The sequence below is a fragment of the Manis javanica genome, chromosome 4 (assembly GCF_040802235.1).
Source record: "Manis javanica isolate MJ-LG chromosome 4, MJ_LKY, whole genome shotgun sequence".
NCBI classification, from domain to species: domain Eukaryota; kingdom Metazoa; phylum Chordata; class Mammalia; order Pholidota; family Manidae; genus Manis; species Manis javanica.
Window position 1 is genome coordinate 113,546,807 of NC_133159.1, and position 16,210 is coordinate 113,563,016.

Here is a 16,210-nt window from a genome sequence, read left to right on the forward strand (position 1 = left end):
TTGATTCTTCTCTAGGCTTTATTGTCTAATCTCTCATGGTGGTTACAGCAGTTGTCGGGCAGCTCCTCCTTTTTTTTCTTTCCCTCCCGGCGGGCTCCCTTATATTCAGTCACCTAACCAATCCGGGACAGTATCATGCATCACCTTTAAGCGGATAGGTGTCACGCGCCACTCTAAGCGGGCAGCACGAGCTGTGCACGGGTACGGAAGTCTGCTGGGCCAATCTCCAACAGGGAAGAGGGGAAAGGGTGGTGAGCAGGAAGCAGGCGCCATCTTTAGGGCATTGTCCAGCTAGAGTGGGGCTCAGCCTCGGCCGTAGGCTGGGCCCCCACATCGCCCCCTTTATTGTTTTATAACCAAAGGGCTGTCGGGATCATGCCTGTCTTAGGTCGTCCGGAGTCTGCGGCATTCTTACCCGTCCTCAGGCAACAGACAGCTTAGGTCTGCGCCCTGTCTTAGGTTGATATGCGCAGCTCCCAATCTTACCCGTCCTTGACTACTGATCCAGCATATTAAGCCATACTCTAGGGGAGATGCCTTCCTCTAGCACTGCCATGGCCTGCAACAGGACCTTCCGTTCTCCCCGTTGCTGTTTATGTAACAGACTTTCCTCCCAAGCAGGAGAGGCCCACAATTAGCAATACCAGTAATACACCCTCATATACGCAGCCCACAGACAAAACCTCCCCCAAGAGGTCCAATTGTTCTTGAAGAAGGTTCATGCGTTGGTTGACCAAGGCCATCCCATTCTTAAAATGGCCATTGATGACGTTCTGCGCTGTCATTGCCGAGGCAGTGGCCTGGGACAGACCATTCAGCATCTCTGCCGTAGGAATGGTGATAGCGCAGCGGGGGCTGCAGCTGCAGCTCGGCTCCGCCGTCGCCTGCTGTAGGATCCACGGCAGGAGCAGAAGCAGTGCGATCATCTTGTACCTCTGCTCCGGGGTTTTCCACTCTGTGTATCAGACGTTCAGGCACCCAAACGGGGTTCTGCTGGTCCTGTGGAAAAACACAAACCAAGCCTCGGGTCCAGATTATCACTGGGTCCGGGCCTTTCCATGTTCCTTCCAACACATCCTTCCACAAAACTTTAGGCATGTGTTTTGGATTGGATTGTTAGCTGTGCCGCTCTGCTGCACTGCGGCCATTTTTGTCCAGTGTTCTAAAGTCTTCTCCTATTCCCCCTTTTTGTTTATATAAGGCATTTTTGAGGGTGAGGTGGGTGCGTTCCACCATACCCTGACCCTGAGGGTTGTCTCTAGCTCCCTGCTGCTCTCATGACACAAAAGGATGTCATCCATATAATGATAGATGATTATCAGGGGAAACTGTTTCCTGACAGTTTGTAAGGCCTTCTTTACATACACATGGTGGGGCTATTAGCCATGCCCTGTGGCAATAAACCTTTGACAGTCTCTGGGGTGAAGCGGGATGGAGAAGAAACAGTCTTTGATACTTTTTCCTAATTACAAAAATAGGTGTGTTCCATGGCGAGGTAGAGGGCTGGAGGTGACCAGCTGCTATCTGTTCTTGTACTAAAGTGTGGGCTGCTTCCTTCTTTTCTTTGGTGAGGGGCCACTGAGGTACCCACACAGGCCTTTTTAGGCTGTTTTCCCTCAGTGGCCCTGAAGAAAAACCCAATCCTGGTCCTCCGTCCCCATCCTCTCTCTAAAGGGGGAAGTATCCTAGTTATGATTTAGATGGACTACGTCGCTAATTCCGCGAACCTTTTGATTTCGTCGCCACTCTGCGAACCTTTTGATTTCGTCGCCACTCTGCGAACCTTTTGATTTCGTCGCTGCTCTGCGAACCTTCACTGGCACCTCCTCATTCCATATATTATAATAAACAATGTCACAAACACTAACAGGACACACACACTACACATAATATCACAAACACTAACAGGACACACACACTACACATAAACACCCACCGCAACTGCCTGCTGTCTGCCCTGCCACGTATACTTTCAGTTTACTCGCCGATCCACTCACCCTCCTCGGTTCCCTCTCCCGGTCTGGCCAGCCGACCGAACGGCGTCCAGCAACGTTCATCAGCAGGCACCAGGGTCAGCGGATCAGGTCGCGACGAGGTTTAGCGATTCCCAGGTTTCGGCACCACTTGTCGCGACCCTTCAGGGACCGAAGCAACACGCCCAAGGTCTTGATTCTTCTCTAGGCTTTATTGTCTAATCTCTCATGGTGGTTACAGCAGTTGTCGGGCAGCTCCTCCTTTTTTTTCTTTCCCTCCCGGCGGGCTCCCTTATATTCAGTCACCTAACCAATCCAGGACAGTATCATGCATGACCTTTAAGCGGATAGGTGTCACACGCCACTCTAAGCGGGCAGCACGAGCTGTGCACGGGTACGGAAGTCTGCTGGGCCAATCCCCAACAGGGAAGAGGGGAAAGGGTGGTGAGCAGGAAGCAGGCGCCATCTTTAGGGCATTGTCCAGCTAGAGTGGGGCTCAGCCTCGGCCGTAGGCTGGGCCCCCACAACATTGCTGAGGATATGTGAAGCATTAAGAAACTGCACTGTTTCTCCAATGACTCCAGCCCAGGAAAGTGGTGCTTTTGCTGGTCGAAGGGAGCGGGGGTAGGGGTCCGACTGAATCTTCTGTTTTAGTGCCTGTTCTGTCTGTAGAATATTATTTGATACCTGTACCTGGGTGTTTAGAACCTGCATGAGAGTGGCATTCACAGTGGTCCATTCCATCTTGATGTATACTGTGCCCCATGGCTGGGCTTGGTAACTATCGTATAGCTTGCCCTGTACTCCTTTCTCCCAGCATTGATCCCATGGGTCACTAATGGTAATGTATATCCTATCCTGTATTCTGGCGAACATGTTGTCAGAGACTCCTCTTGTTGTATCTCCTACTGCACGAACCCTACATGTGTCTAATTCAGGATGACATCCCCCATACATGTTGGACTGGAAAGTACATGTATGAGAGGTTTGGTCACATGGAAAGCACAGCGTTGTGTTTGAGAAGGTGTTTAAGATGTCTGTGTGTATTGGTATTTGAACGGGTGTCTGACAACCTGCATGTGGGCAACTTTGGGTGCCTACTTCTCAGGCTTTGGTTCTGTGAGAAAGAGCTAGTTGGAGCTTAAACTTCCATGCAGAGTAACTCTGCCTGGAGACCACTGGGCTATTCATCTGGCTGGTTGCACTTGACATGACTAACCTGCAGCTTAAGAGAACCCACCCACAATACACCCAATCATTGTGTTCGGGGGCCTGTTTGAGCCTAGAAAGGTGATACAAGGAAGAATGCCTGTGTAGTTTGACTGCTGAGGGCGTAGTGAGGATTACTGTATAAGGCCCTGTCCAGCGGGGTTGGAGGGATTTTGGCTGGAGTTCTCTTAGAAGTTCCTCATCCCCTAGCTGAAGGATTGCTGCATCTCCTGGGTTGTTGGATGATGTAGGTTGAGGTAGGAGTGGTCTGCGTGTTCCCTGAGAAGATGTCTCAACAGTGAAAAGTAAGGAAGGTTGGAGGCCAAAGGAGGAGAGGTAGCGGGCAGGCCTGTGTTCAGTAAGAAGGGCCTGCCATACATCAGCTCAAATGCACTTACTTCAGCTGGTCCCCAGGGGACAGCATGCAGCCAAGTGAGAGCAATGGGGAGAAGATTGGGCCATGAGAGCTTTACCTCTACAGACAGCTTAGTTAGTTGGTCTTTAGGAGACCATTAGCCCTTTTTGACTTTACCCAATGATTGGGGGTGATAGGGTATATGGAGGTTCTAGGTGATATTGAGAGCCTTGGCTGTTAGCTGAGTGACCCGGGAGATGAAGGCAGGTCTGTTATCAGATTGGAGTGAAGTGGGGAGCCCGAAACGAGGAACGATGTGTTTCACCAGCACCTGTGCCACCACTGATGCAGTCTCTTGGTAGATGGGGAAGGCCTCTATCCACCCTGAAAAGGATCAACCAGAACTAGTAAATACCAGAGCTTTTTATGCTAAGGCATATGGGTGAAATCGACCTGCCAGTCCTTCCAGGGATCACTCCCCTCATCTGGTGGAGGGCCATCAAGGTCTTCAGAGCACCTTGAGATGAGACACCATGACAAGTAGTGCAGGTCTGGTGCACCTGATTTGTTGCTTTGCAGAGACCATACGGGGCAAATATGGGGGAGAGAAACTGGTGCATGGCCTCTGGCCCAATGTGTAGAAACTGATGAATTTTGGATATGATATCTCTGCCTTGGGCTTGGGGGAGGGCAATTCATCCCCCAAAGTATATCTGTCCCTGATCTCTCAACATCCCCCTTTGATGTAGAAGCAGTTGCCATTCATCATTGGGGTATTGGAGCAATAGAGAGGGGGAAAGAGACAGCACAGAGGGTTGGCTAGACCCGGATGTTAACTGTCAGGCCGTGGCATCTGCCAATGCATTACCTCTGGTTACTTGATCATTTCCAGTCCGATGTCCTTTACAATGCACAATGGCCACTTCCTTGGGGTCCTGTAGGGCCTGTAGCAGGTGGCTGATAGCCCTGCCGTTGATGATCGGGGTTCCCTTAGTGGTAAGGAAGCCCCTTTCCTTCCAAATTGCAGCATGAGTGTGTGTAATTATGAAGGCATATTTAGAGTCAGTATACATTGTGGCCCTCTTCCCGGCTGCCCACTGTAATACCCAGGTAAGAGCCACTAATTCGGCTTTCTGGGAGGTGGTCCCAGATGGGAGTAGGTTTGCTTCCATCACCTGTGACAGAGTCACCACTGCATAGGCTGCCCTTTGCACCCCGTCACTCCCCTTCACCGAGCTTCCGTCCATGAAAAAAGTCAAGTCAGGGTCTTCAAGGGGCATGTCTTGTAGGCCCTCTCTAGGTTTTCTAAGAGCCTCTACAACTTCTACACAGGAATGAGTGGGCTGATCCACCTGATCGCTGACGGGAAGCAAGGAGACTAGGTTAAGGGGTGGAGAGACTTGTAGGGTTACCTATGAATGTTCAATAAACAGAAGGTGGAATTCCTGTACCCTTGAAGTACTCAAGGAGGCCAAGGATTTATGACTCAAAAGATCTTGTAACCGGTGTGGGGAATACACAGTAATGGGCTGTTGGAGAGTTAATTTCAGGGCTTCTCAGGCCAGACTTCCTGCAGCTGCCAGGGCTGGGAGACAAGGCTGCCACCCCCTGGCGGTGGTATCTAACTGTTTGGAGAGAATGGCAACAGGACAGTACCCCGGCCCCACTAGCTGTACCAGCACTCCGGTGGCCACCCCTGCTTTCTCTGCTGTATATAGGGTAAAGGACTTAGTTAAGTCAGGGAGCATCAATGGGAGGTTGGGGATGAGAGCAACGCATCCCACAACTGATTGAAAGCAGAAGTCACCTCACTGGGTGAAGTTAGCAGCCCAGTAGGAGTCTCTGTGGCAGCCGCATAAAGTGGTCTGGCCAGAAGGGCAAAGTTGGGCACCCAGTGTCTGAAAAACCCTACCAATCCTAGAAAGGATAGTTATCTCAGCTCCTGAAGTAGGTGGCAAGAGAGCTTTAATCGCAGCCACTCGATCTGCCATTAGGGCTTAGTGGTGGGAGTTAGAGTTAGCCCGAGGTATGCAACTTGGGGTAGAGACAGCTGTGCTTTGGCAGTGGATACCCTGTATCCCATGTCTGCCAGGAAATTAAGAAGGGATGTGGTGTCCAGAATTGAGGCCTCCTTTGAGGGGCTGCAAAGTAAAAGATCATCTACGTGTTGGAGGAGGGTACTCTCGCCCAATGAATGTCACGAGAGGTCCTCCACCAGGGCCTGTTCAAAAAGATGGGGGCTATCTCTAAAACCTTGAGGTAGAACTGTCCAGGTCAATTGTCTAGACCGACGGGTGTCAGGGTCTTCCCACGTGAAGGCAAATAGCGGTTGTGAGTCTGAGTGGGGAGATATAGTGAAAAAGGGATCTTTAAGGTCCAGTACAGTAAAATGAGAGGTACCGGAAGGGACCTGAGACAGAAGAGTATATGGGTTAGGCATTAGTGGGTGTAAGGGAATAACAGCCTCATTAATTATTCAGAGGACCTGAACGAGGCGATACGCTCCAGAAGGCTCTTTTACCACCAAGATGGGAGTATTGTATGGAGAGTTAGCCAACACTAAAAGCCTTTGCAAGAGCAGACAACAACAATAGGCTGTAGTCCCTTTTGGTAAGCCTGCGAAATAGGAAACTGAGGCCGAGAAGGGCAGTGGGAAGGGTCTTTAAGGCGTATTAAAACTGGGGTGTGGTGGGATGCCACCAGAGGGGTGGAGATGTCCCACATGACCAATTGACAACAGTCCAGGGAGTTGGGAGACTCAGGTCCCTGTCGTCTAACCCTCCTTCGCTGACTAAAGCAATGAGGGAACCTAAGTGTTTAAAAGGTGGGAGGAAAATAGAGGCTCCTAACTTATAGAGCAAACTTATAGGACATAACAGAGGGGTAGGACAGGAAGGCATGACCAGAAAGGAATGGGTAAATGGAATGCTTTGGAAGGTGCAGGCCACTGGGCCCATCTCTAAAGGCTTGGAGAGGGTTCCCATGACCCCAACTACAGAGACTCTGGCAGGGTATAAAAGCCCTTTAAAGGAGGGGAGAACAAAGTAGGTAGCCCCCATATCTACCAAGAAGGAGATGGGCTTACCTGCTACCCACAGCTTGGCCCTGGGCTTGGCAAGGGTGATCAGGGTGTCCGAGTCCAGGCATCTTCAATCTTCGAGGATGCCCAGCAGGTCTGAAGGGTAGTCTTTCGAGGGTGTCAGCCCCCCATGGGGCTTTGCCGCCGGAGGAGGACCACCCTCTAGTGGACAGTCTACTTTCCAATGACCTCGCTTACCACGGCTGGGGCACGGTCTGGTTGGTCTGTGCAGTTGGTTGGGGTGCTTCCGTGCCCAGTGCCCTTCTTCACCGCACTGAAAGCAAGGGCCCAGAGTTTTGAGTCGATCTTCAGGTACACCCTGACAATCCCCACGAGCCAGTCGTTGAGCAGCTGTTATGGTGCGAGTCTGTTCCGCCATTCGGGCAGCTGACCTCCTCTTGCTCTTGTCCTCTCGGGCATGAAAAACCTTAAATGCCATATCTACCAGGTCTCCTAGAGGGGTCTGGGGACCATCCTCAGCCTTTTTAAGCTTGCGCCTGATGTTGGGAGCCGACTGAATTATAAAATGCATGGCCAGGAGAGAGGAGCCCAATGCTGAGGCTGGGTCAATCTTAGTAAAAGCCCCTAGGGTTTCTTTGAGGCTCTTGAGGAATTCCGATGGGTTTTCATCAGGCCTCTGGGTAATTTCTCTAAGCTTATCATAATTGATGGCCTTTTGGGTGGTTGAGTTCATACCCGCCAACAAGTAGCGAACCATGCGATCCCAGCCCGCCTCACCCTCGGGAGAATTATAATCTCACAGGGGTTCCTGTAGAGGAACAGCCTCTCTGCCCATAGGTTCCCATTCATCTGTGGTGTTGGCCTCATTGGTACAGTGCTGTGCTGCTGCCATGACATGGTCATATTCTTCCAGGGTTAGAGTGGATTGGAGGACTACATGTACATCATGCCAGGTGAGCTTGTAAGCTCAAGTGAGATATTTAAACTGTTTAGCAAACATTACGGGGTAGGAGGAAAAGGAACCCAATCGCTGTTCTACTTGGGACAAGTCTGCCAGGGAAAAGGGAACATGAACCTGCACCACCCCTTCAGCCCCCACCACCTCCCTCAGAGGAGCCATCTCATGAGCCTGAGACCACTGTGACTTAGAGTGGGTTACAGGAGGGCTAGACCATTTGGGTGCCAGCTACAGCAAGTTGGATGGCAGTAGGTTTGAAGGAGGGGACGGAGGAGGCAGTTAGGGGATACAACCTGGAAATCGATGTGAAACTTGAAGGCAGGGGACCAGGATATGGGGGAGTTTTATCCGTTTTTTCCGAAGTGGAGTTGGCACCTGTGGAGCAAGACGGTGGCGTGACTGGAAGAGAAGGGGAACAAGATGGTGGAGAGACCAAAAGAGAAGGGGAACAAGATGGTGCAGAGAGAGAGAGAGAGAGAGAGAGAGAGAGAGAGGAGGAGGGGTGAGGACATGAACATTGAGGAAGGGAGCTGGCCCCCACAGTGGGCCTGCAGGAGCAGGAAGAGGGGTAGCCAAGATCCTCCACTGAGTCTGTCAGAGATGGGCCGCCCAGTAATAGGAGGGGTAGAGATCAGCGGTCCTTGGCAGAGGCCTGGGCTAACAAAACTTGGGAAGGAGTACACTTAACACATAGGTCTGGGCGGGTGCGCAAAGTCCGAAAAGCCTGCACATATGGGATTTCACTCCACTTTCTGCTCCAGTGGCAATAATTAGTCAAGTTGGTGAGGAGGCCAAAATTGAAAGTTCCCTCGGGGGGGCCAGCGAGATTGATTGTCCAAGGGATACTGAGGCCTGGCCTGAGAGCAAAAGACTAGCTTCCGTTTGCGAACTTCCCAGGACAATAGAGTAGCCAAATTAGAAATGAGACACCGCAACAGGGTCTGAGCCTCTGCTTTTGAGGGCTGATTCCCCATGTCTGTGTCACGCCCCAACTAATCCCGCTGAGAGGAGCGCCCAGCATCCCAAGTGCACCAAGTCAGGGGAGACATCCTGGGAGCCTGGGTGAGGGACGTCTCCCCCACCGCAGGGCCAGGGGCGGGCTGGATGCCCGCAGATGTCCTGGGGTCTGGGTGAGGGACATCTCCCGCACTGCAGGGCCAGGGGTGGTCCGGATGCCCCAACCTGGACATAGCTACAATTTCTAACGGACCAGGTGAAAATGGGTTAGGAAGGGAAACAGACCAGGGGAAACTGAGGGACTCACTGGAAAATAGTCCACACAACAGAGAGCAAGCTGAGGTCCCGGGTCAGGGAAGGAGGGGGCAGGGCCACCGGAGGCCCGTCGGAGGCCCCGCACGCACGCTCCTTCCCAGGTTTTTTCAGCACCAAATGTAAGATAAATTCTAGCCGAAATAAGCAGGCAATGAGAGGCAACAAAGGGCCAGGCAGTTTATTTGAGCGCAATTCCCAGGTGATGTTCCCTGGTCTGGCTATCACAGGCTGGGGAAGTCACACCCAGGAGGGGAGGCCGGGAGTTCTTAAGAGAACAGGGAAGGGAGGGGGAAGTGGGCCCCCACTAGTGGTATGTGGGGAATTTTTATTGGCTCAGGGTCAGGTGATGGACAGCCAGAGGTCTCCTCCTTCCAGATGGAGGGGGTCTGCATCCGGGGTTTGTCGGGATGTCATGGGACTGAAATCCAGGAAGAGCTGTTCATTCCTTTCCCATATGGCACAGAGCTACTTGGTGCTGTCTGTGCTCTGCCTGCACTGTCCTCGCCCTTCTCCCTGCGGTACCTCCAGCCTTACACAGCCTTTCAACCAGTGGGTGGAAAGGGAAAAGGTGGGTGCAGCAAGGCCTCCTGTCTACACCTCCCAAAATGTGTTACAGGTGTGCACAAGTTTGGGCTGCATAGGATGAATAATTTAGCTTTAGGTAGTCATGCATTTATCTTACTGTGTAAATAGTTACTTAAATGCTACTAAAATACAGGTTTCACTACTAATAAAAACGTAAATCCAGAATTCGAAACGTTTAATATTTGTAAGTACGCAGATATTACTGTTTAGTGTTACCAGTCCGAATCCATAAAATTGTGCATGAGGTTAAAGAAGGTGTAGAGGAAGAGGTGAGATGAGTGTAAAGAAAAATATTGAGCAACTAATAATGTAGGCTGGAGGCTGAACGTCGTCGACGCCGTTGCAAAAGAGAACGCTCCTGACTCCGTCCCCGAAAACGGCCTGCGGCTTCTGCGCGGCCCCGCGCACCCACGCGCGCACCCGTACATGCACGCGCGCGCTGTGTCCCGGGCCTCCCCGGGGAGGCGCGCTGGGACTTGGTCTTGTCAAGGCGGTGTCTGCCTGCCCGCGGGCCTCTCGTTAGCGCTCTCCTCCCGGCGCGCGGCGGAGGTCCCGTGGGCCCGCGCCTCCCTCCCGGCGCGGGTCAGCAGCCCCCGGGGAGCCCGCCAGCGCGCGGGCTTCGGAGGTCCGGCGCCTGGTCTGCGTTGCAGCGAGGCCTGGAGCAGAGGACGGGGTCCGCACAGGGGCAGGCGCGACCAACACCAGTGATGGCGAGGAGCGGGCAGCGTGAAAAGTTTTATTTCTATAGGAGGGCAGTTGGGGGCCGTGCCAGAGACGCGGAGGAGGTTGCTGGGGAGTGTTTCGGGGACGGCGACCCACAGCAGAGACTTGGGACGAAGGCAGCGACCCGCCTCCTACCCTGGCTCGTCTCTCTCACGTGTGCCCAGCTCCCCGTCTCGCGCTCACCATTCCGGGTTTCAGGCTGCCGGGCCCCACTCCTGGGCGGGCGCGCACACAACCTCAAGGCCGCCGTCGGGGGCGCGCACGCAGGGCTGTCTGGTCGCGGTCGGGCCACAACGCCCCCACCTCCCCGAGCACGTGGGGCTGGGTGTTCCCGGCGCGCCCACGCTCTCCTGGGTGGGCGCCCTGCGCTCGGGGAAGCAGAAGCTGCAGGTCTCCACCGGCTCTGGCGGCCCGCCTGCAGCGCTTCCAGCCTCCATCCAGGGATCTGCCGAATGGGGAGTGGGAAGAGTGCGTTGCCTTAGCACCGACCCCTCCAGCTCTGCCCTGCACCCAGGGGACAGCCAGCCAGGTGGTGGGGAAGATGGAGCGCTTCCAGGGGCAGTCTGCCCTGCCCTCCTCCACCGTGCTGCCCCCCCAGGAGTCCCTGGCCATCCCCCCTCTGCCGAGGGGAGCCTTTGCAGGAGCAGGCTTTCACACCTTGGCTGACATTCTGCCAGCACCCCAAAACCCCTGGGGTGACCACCTCCTCCTGGTTTTCCTGAAAGCCCTGTGTGCTGGCAAACCTACAGGCCCCTGTCGACTGGATGGCCCTCACCCTACACCCAGCCTTCCTCAGGGGCCCCGTCTCTTCTTGCCATGATGTTTGAACCTGATTTCACCAAGACAGTACAATATTTTTCCCCAGACCTCTTCCAGGAAGAGCTAGCAAACATTCTCCATTGAGAAGCAAGGGCAGTGCCAGGACAGAGGGGTGGCCCCCAGCTTGTCGCACAAGCAGTGCTAAGGAGAGGATAGGGTTTCATGCTCACCCTCAGAGGACTTGGACTGAATCCCACACGGCCCTGGGGGAGGCTGGCAGGAGAAGTGGTCCCCCCTCCTCTTGAGGAAGCAGGCCACTGCCAGGAGGAAGCAGCAGATGATGGCACAGAGGCAGAGCCCCAGGGTGCTGTAGACCAGGGCCAGCTGGTCGGCACTCAGCTTCAGTCCTGGGGGTGCTGCAAGACAGTGGTGAGGCCCTGAGGTGACAGCCCGTCACTGCCCAGGCCCCTTCTCCAAAGTGTCCCCCTTCAGGCCTATGGTTCTTCTTTCCCCCAGTGGCCCCCTCACAGGGCTGGGCCCCAGGCCTGCCTGCTGTGGGCCTGTCTGGCTCCTTCCTCACCCTTGGCTTGGCTGGTGTGTTCTCTGGGTCCTCAAGGAAATCAGCCCCCTCCACCCAGGTGAGTACCAACTCCTCCCAACCTCAGAGGTGGACACCTTGGAGGTGGTCCTTTTGGCCACTTCCCCTTGCTATGGGATGTGGCCAGCTGGACAATAGTCCAGGGAGACTGTCTCCATCCATCCTGACCTGGGCCTTCCTCCAAGAAGGAGTCCTCCTTGGAGAGCATTGCCGATCAGTCTGGGATAGCAGGAGCAAACCAAAGGACAGGGGAGTGGGGCCCTCTCAGGGCACCCCTTGAACCTCTGGTTTGGATGCTAGAGAAAACCCAGCCCTGAGCCAAAGCTTTCCCCTTGAAATTCCTCCTGGCTCCTGGAATTGGGGTGCACCCTGGAAAGACAGAGGAGCTGGAGCTAGTAGTATATATATGTAATATGCCAGGGGTGCTGCATGCAGGCACGTTCTGTGGTGCCTCTTTAATCCTCCTGCCCCTGTGGAGGAGGAACCATCACCCCGCTTAGAAAGTGAGGTAACAGTCCCATACCATCAAATTCACCATTTTACAGCATACAACTCAGTGGGTTCTAGTATATTCACAAGGTTGTGCGACCATCGCACTAATTGGAGACCTTCTCCTGTACCTATGGCAGTCACTTCCCACCTCTCGCCCCTGGCCACTGGCACCACTACTCTCTCTCTGTCTCTATGGGCTTGCTTTCTGCATATTTCATATGAATGGAACCACACAGTAATGGGACCCTTTGTGACTGGCTTCTTTCTCAACATGTTCTCAAGGCTCATCCATGTGGTCTCGTGTTAGGACTCCATTCCTTTCTATGGCTGACAGCACCCCGTTGTGGAGGTAGACCCCCTTTTACCTATTCATTGCAGATGGACATTTGGGCTGTTCCCACCCTTATGAACATTTGTGTGCTAGTGTTTGTTGGGTGTTTCTAGTTTTCTTCAACATACACCAGGGGTAGAATTGCTCGGTCAGATGATAACTCTATGTTTAACCTTTTGAGAAACTGCCAGACTGTTTTCCACAGTGGCCGCACCATTTTTCAGATGGCAAAAGTGAGTTTCAAAGTCATTCATTCCCAGGGGCAGAGCTGCACATAGGAGCAGGCCTGACAGACTCCAGACTGGCCACAGAGGCAGCGAGGGTGGACACCACCCCTCTTCCTTACATACGCTCCACAGAGTCACAAGTTGTCTAAAGTGACAAGGTGGCAATGCCACCCTGACATTGACAGAAAGAGAATGCGAGCTCTGGATGAGCTGATACCGCTACCCCAGGCTTGTGGTACTGACCTTTGAGTCCCTTGCACAGAGCTCAGAGAGGCCATGGGGAGGGGAAGCCAAGACTCCCCAGTGGGGCACAGCACACACTGGTGCTACAGATCTGCAGACTGAGGCCAGAGAGGTGAGAGCGACCAGAGAAAGGACATGTGAATAGCCTCGGTGATTCAAGGACAAAGATGAAATGTGCATATCCCAGGTGTTCTTAGCGTGAACTCCAACACCCAGCCCAGCTCTGAGACTGGCAGCAAGTGTTTAGAGATGGTGCCCAAAGAGCTGCCTCCCCATATTTGCCCTTCAAACCTGGGCTGAGCCAGCCTCATTGTAACCAGGAGCATGCAGTGCGGCTGCTGCTGTGCTTTCCTGGGAGCCCTGAGCCGCCAGAGAGAGGCCGACCCATCACAGCCTCAAAGCTGAGTTCCGAGTAACTTCAGCCCCAGCACCTTGTGCCTATAGCCGCATGGGGACCCCAGGTGACACCAGCAGGTGACCTGTTCTCCACAGAACCATGCAAGATTATAAATGGTTGTTATTTATGTAAGTTGTTGGCGACTTTTGGATGCCACAATGACAACCAGAGCAGAGACTCTGCCCCTGAGGGGCCCAAGGACCTGTTCTGGCTTCTCTGCATCCCTCCTTCCAGACCTGTGATCTGAGGCTGCCTGTGAGGAATGCACCTAGTTCCTGTCTGGGGCCCTGCCCTGCCACATGCTTTACCAAGCCCTGGACTAAGAGAAATGCCAGTTAAAACCACAGAAGATGCCCCCTTTCCCCTACGTCCCGAAGGCATGGTCAACAGGCACCCCTCACCCAGCTGGAGGCCTCTTCTGATGGCCATCTGGAGCCATCTACCAACAAGGAAAACACACATTCCTGATTCCTGTGGGCCCAGTGACTTACTTGCAGGGACCACCCTGCCCTCAGACACAGGGAGCGTAGGCATGCAGCAAAAGCCTGGCACGGGCCAGGTGCCCATCAACCTGTCATGCGCTGCCGTGCACCCATGGCAGGGGAGGCTCCCCAGTCACTCAGACGGCCACGGGGGTGGGGGGGTACTGGTGTCTAAGGGGCACCCACCTCCAGGAGGGATGAAGTGAAAATTTCCGTGTGAAATGCTCATGGAGATGTAAACGTGTCGACAAGATATTGCTAGCTCTTGCTTCTGGGGAGAGACATTGGGCAGCTGGGGATGGGATGGAGACTTTTGCCCGAAACCATTTAAAAAAAAATACTGTCTTTTCTTTTTTGTAATGATCTCTGTGTATCCTTTACTTCAAACAGGAAAACAGCTCACAGCTGCTGTGGGTAGCCCACACATGCACAGCGCTGTGTCAGGCCGGCGGAGGCGCGGCGATGTCACAGAGCTCTCGCAGCTCGGGAGCCCGCCGTCCCTGTGCTTCCTTCTGCACCACCCGGCCGGGTTCCGTCGCTCGGTCTGGCCACAGTGAGCGCCAGCACTCTCCTGGGGCGGGGGCGTCCGCGCTGCCCTGCGCCGGTCCATCTGGAAGGTCACTCAGGCCCGCGGCCTAGAAGCCGCCTTCCTCCGGCCCGCAGGCACCTGGCCCCCGCAGGGCAGAGGCCAGCCGCGGAGGCGCACAGGCCGTGGTCCGCGTCCCCGGCGTCGGGCCGTCCGGCGCTGCAGGCGCAGCTCCTGGGGGTGGGACCACCAGGAGGCTCCGCGCGCCGCTTCTGGCTGCGCGGGCGGCCCTTGAAAAACAAGCTGGTTTGTTTGGGTTTCTTACCGTCTTCAGAGGCATCGCTCACTTAAAAATAGGATTTCCCCGGACTGCCGGTGCCCTCTGCTCGACAGGGCTGCAATGCCGCTCGGGAGCAGAGCAGAGGCGCTCGTGGCGCGGGCGTGCGGGCGTGACGTTGGCCCGGGCTCTGCAGCCGCAGCGGCTGGAGGCTAACGTGGCTGCGTACGTACCACTCCGCCTCTTCAGGCCTCAGTTTACTCCTCTGTGAAGGGGGTATGACATCCCTGCTCTCGCTGCTGCCTGGCATCTGTGAGGTGAGACATGCCAGAGTACGGGCAGCCAGGCCTGGGTGGAATGTTCCAGCAAGTCCCCAGGCACCCCGCGTCCGTGCGTCGGCCCTCTGGGAGTTTGTCCTCCAGGCAGTAGCGAGGCTGGAGGCCTCTTTAAGGCCCGGGCTCAGGAGACTCTCTGCACCTCCCCCTCGCGGGACTCCCTGCACGGCCTGTGGGCCAGTCCATGTGGAAGACCACCCCGCGTGCTGGACACCCTCCTCCGGGTGCGCTGCTTGCTGGGGACGCTCCGTCGAGTGTTCACTCTTGAGAGGGGGCTTCCTGCAGTGTGTGAGCCTCACTCTCAAGACCCCCACCTCCTCTGTGTGTGTGATCCTCGGCTGCCATCACTCTGGGAGACAAGTTCTGGACAGTGGGGAGTGGCGCCTGTTTCTAGAATGCCACGTCCTCCACTCCGCCCTCCACCGCCTCTGGACCAGGGGGCCCGAGGCCGTGGTCTCCCAGGGGCTGCCTCTCCTGAGAGTGCGGGGGCCTGAGAGGACGGGTTCCCACGCCCCTCTTGCCCTCTGCCCCTGCCCAGCCCCTCTGCCTGGCCCTGGGCCATGCCCATCACCTCTACAGTTAACCAAGGAAACCGCCCTCAGCCCCACAAACTGCCCCTCATCTCCCCAGACGCTTGCCTCCTTTTCTCCACCTCCAGGTCATGTGTCACCCTCTGCTCCCCACGTCTTATCGAGTGGGTCTCACTGGGGACCTCTGTCCAGGACCCTCCACTTCAGCCCTGGGAAGGCAGAGGGCACATGCCTGGGACCTTGCCTGGCGCAGTCGGGACACAGACAGCCTACACCCTGGGATGAACACACACAAGCCAGGCTGCCTGTCCAGCTCGCTGCGATGGAGGGGAACTTTGGGCGGTTCCTGGGACGGAAGTGGTGTCACCCCGTCCCCGAGATGCTCAGCCCCAACGAGGAAACGGCCATTCCCCACCTGCGAGGATGGCCAGCAAACCATTAACCTGGTTGTTAGTTGTTCTTGTCCTTAAACACCCACTGTGCTTCCTGTGAGCCCTTCCTCTGGCCTCTAGCCCTCGCACCCCCTGTCTGGTGTCCCTCGACTCCCCTACACTCTCCTCCTTTGCCTTCTGACATGCTGCCCGATGGGGCTCTGGGGCCCAGGCCGGCATCCCGTACTCTGGGGAACAAAGGGGCCTGAGGACGGCTCTGCTCTCCCTGACCCCTGCGCATTCCTCACAGATGGAATTAGGACATTTCCAGAAAGATGTTGAGGGACAGATAGATGAGGAGGTGAAGTCAGGGAACGGGGAGGTAGAGGCCAGCCTGTTGCCCCAAGGATGGCAGGGCTCCCTGCCTGAAGGGCACCTCCACCTGGGGACACCTGAAAATGGCCCTTCACAGGGGCCCCTGACCTCCCTGTGGCCAGAGCTGGTGGACATTTGCATCCCACTCGGCT

The 16,210-nt window shown here is 55.1% G+C and overlaps 1 protein-coding gene and 1 long non-coding RNA gene across 5 annotated transcripts in view; both read right to left on the reverse strand.

Annotated features, from left to right (window-relative positions):
* On the reverse strand, positions 1 to 8,019 carry LOC118972596 (uncharacterized). Its single transcript, XR_012130411.1, has 3 exons — positions 6,623 to 8,019; positions 1,998 to 3,921; positions 1 to 999 (listed from the first exon to the last, which is right to left on the reverse strand). It is a non-coding gene; the product is annotated as an uncharacterized lncRNA (long non-coding RNA).
* Positions 8,020 to 8,957: 938 nt separating this feature from the next.
* Positions 8,958 to 16,210, reverse strand: part of TNFRSF13B (TNF receptor superfamily member 13B) — a 38,241-nt gene continuing 30,988 nt past the window's right edge. For 2 of the 4 annotated variants that reach the window (XM_017673824.3, XM_017673825.3), the window contains exons 5-6: positions 11,105 to 11,290; positions 8,958 to 10,560 (exon numbers count right to left, since the gene is read on the reverse strand). In XM_017673824.3, coding sequence (XP_017529313.1) covers positions 10,310 to 10,560; positions 11,105 to 11,290 — 437 coding nt within the window. In that variant the 3' untranslated portion in view covers positions 8,958 to 10,309. The remainder of the gene's footprint in view (positions 10,561 to 11,104; positions 11,291 to 16,210) is intronic. The other 2 variants (XM_017673822.3, XM_017673823.3) reach the window with 1 other exon arrangement.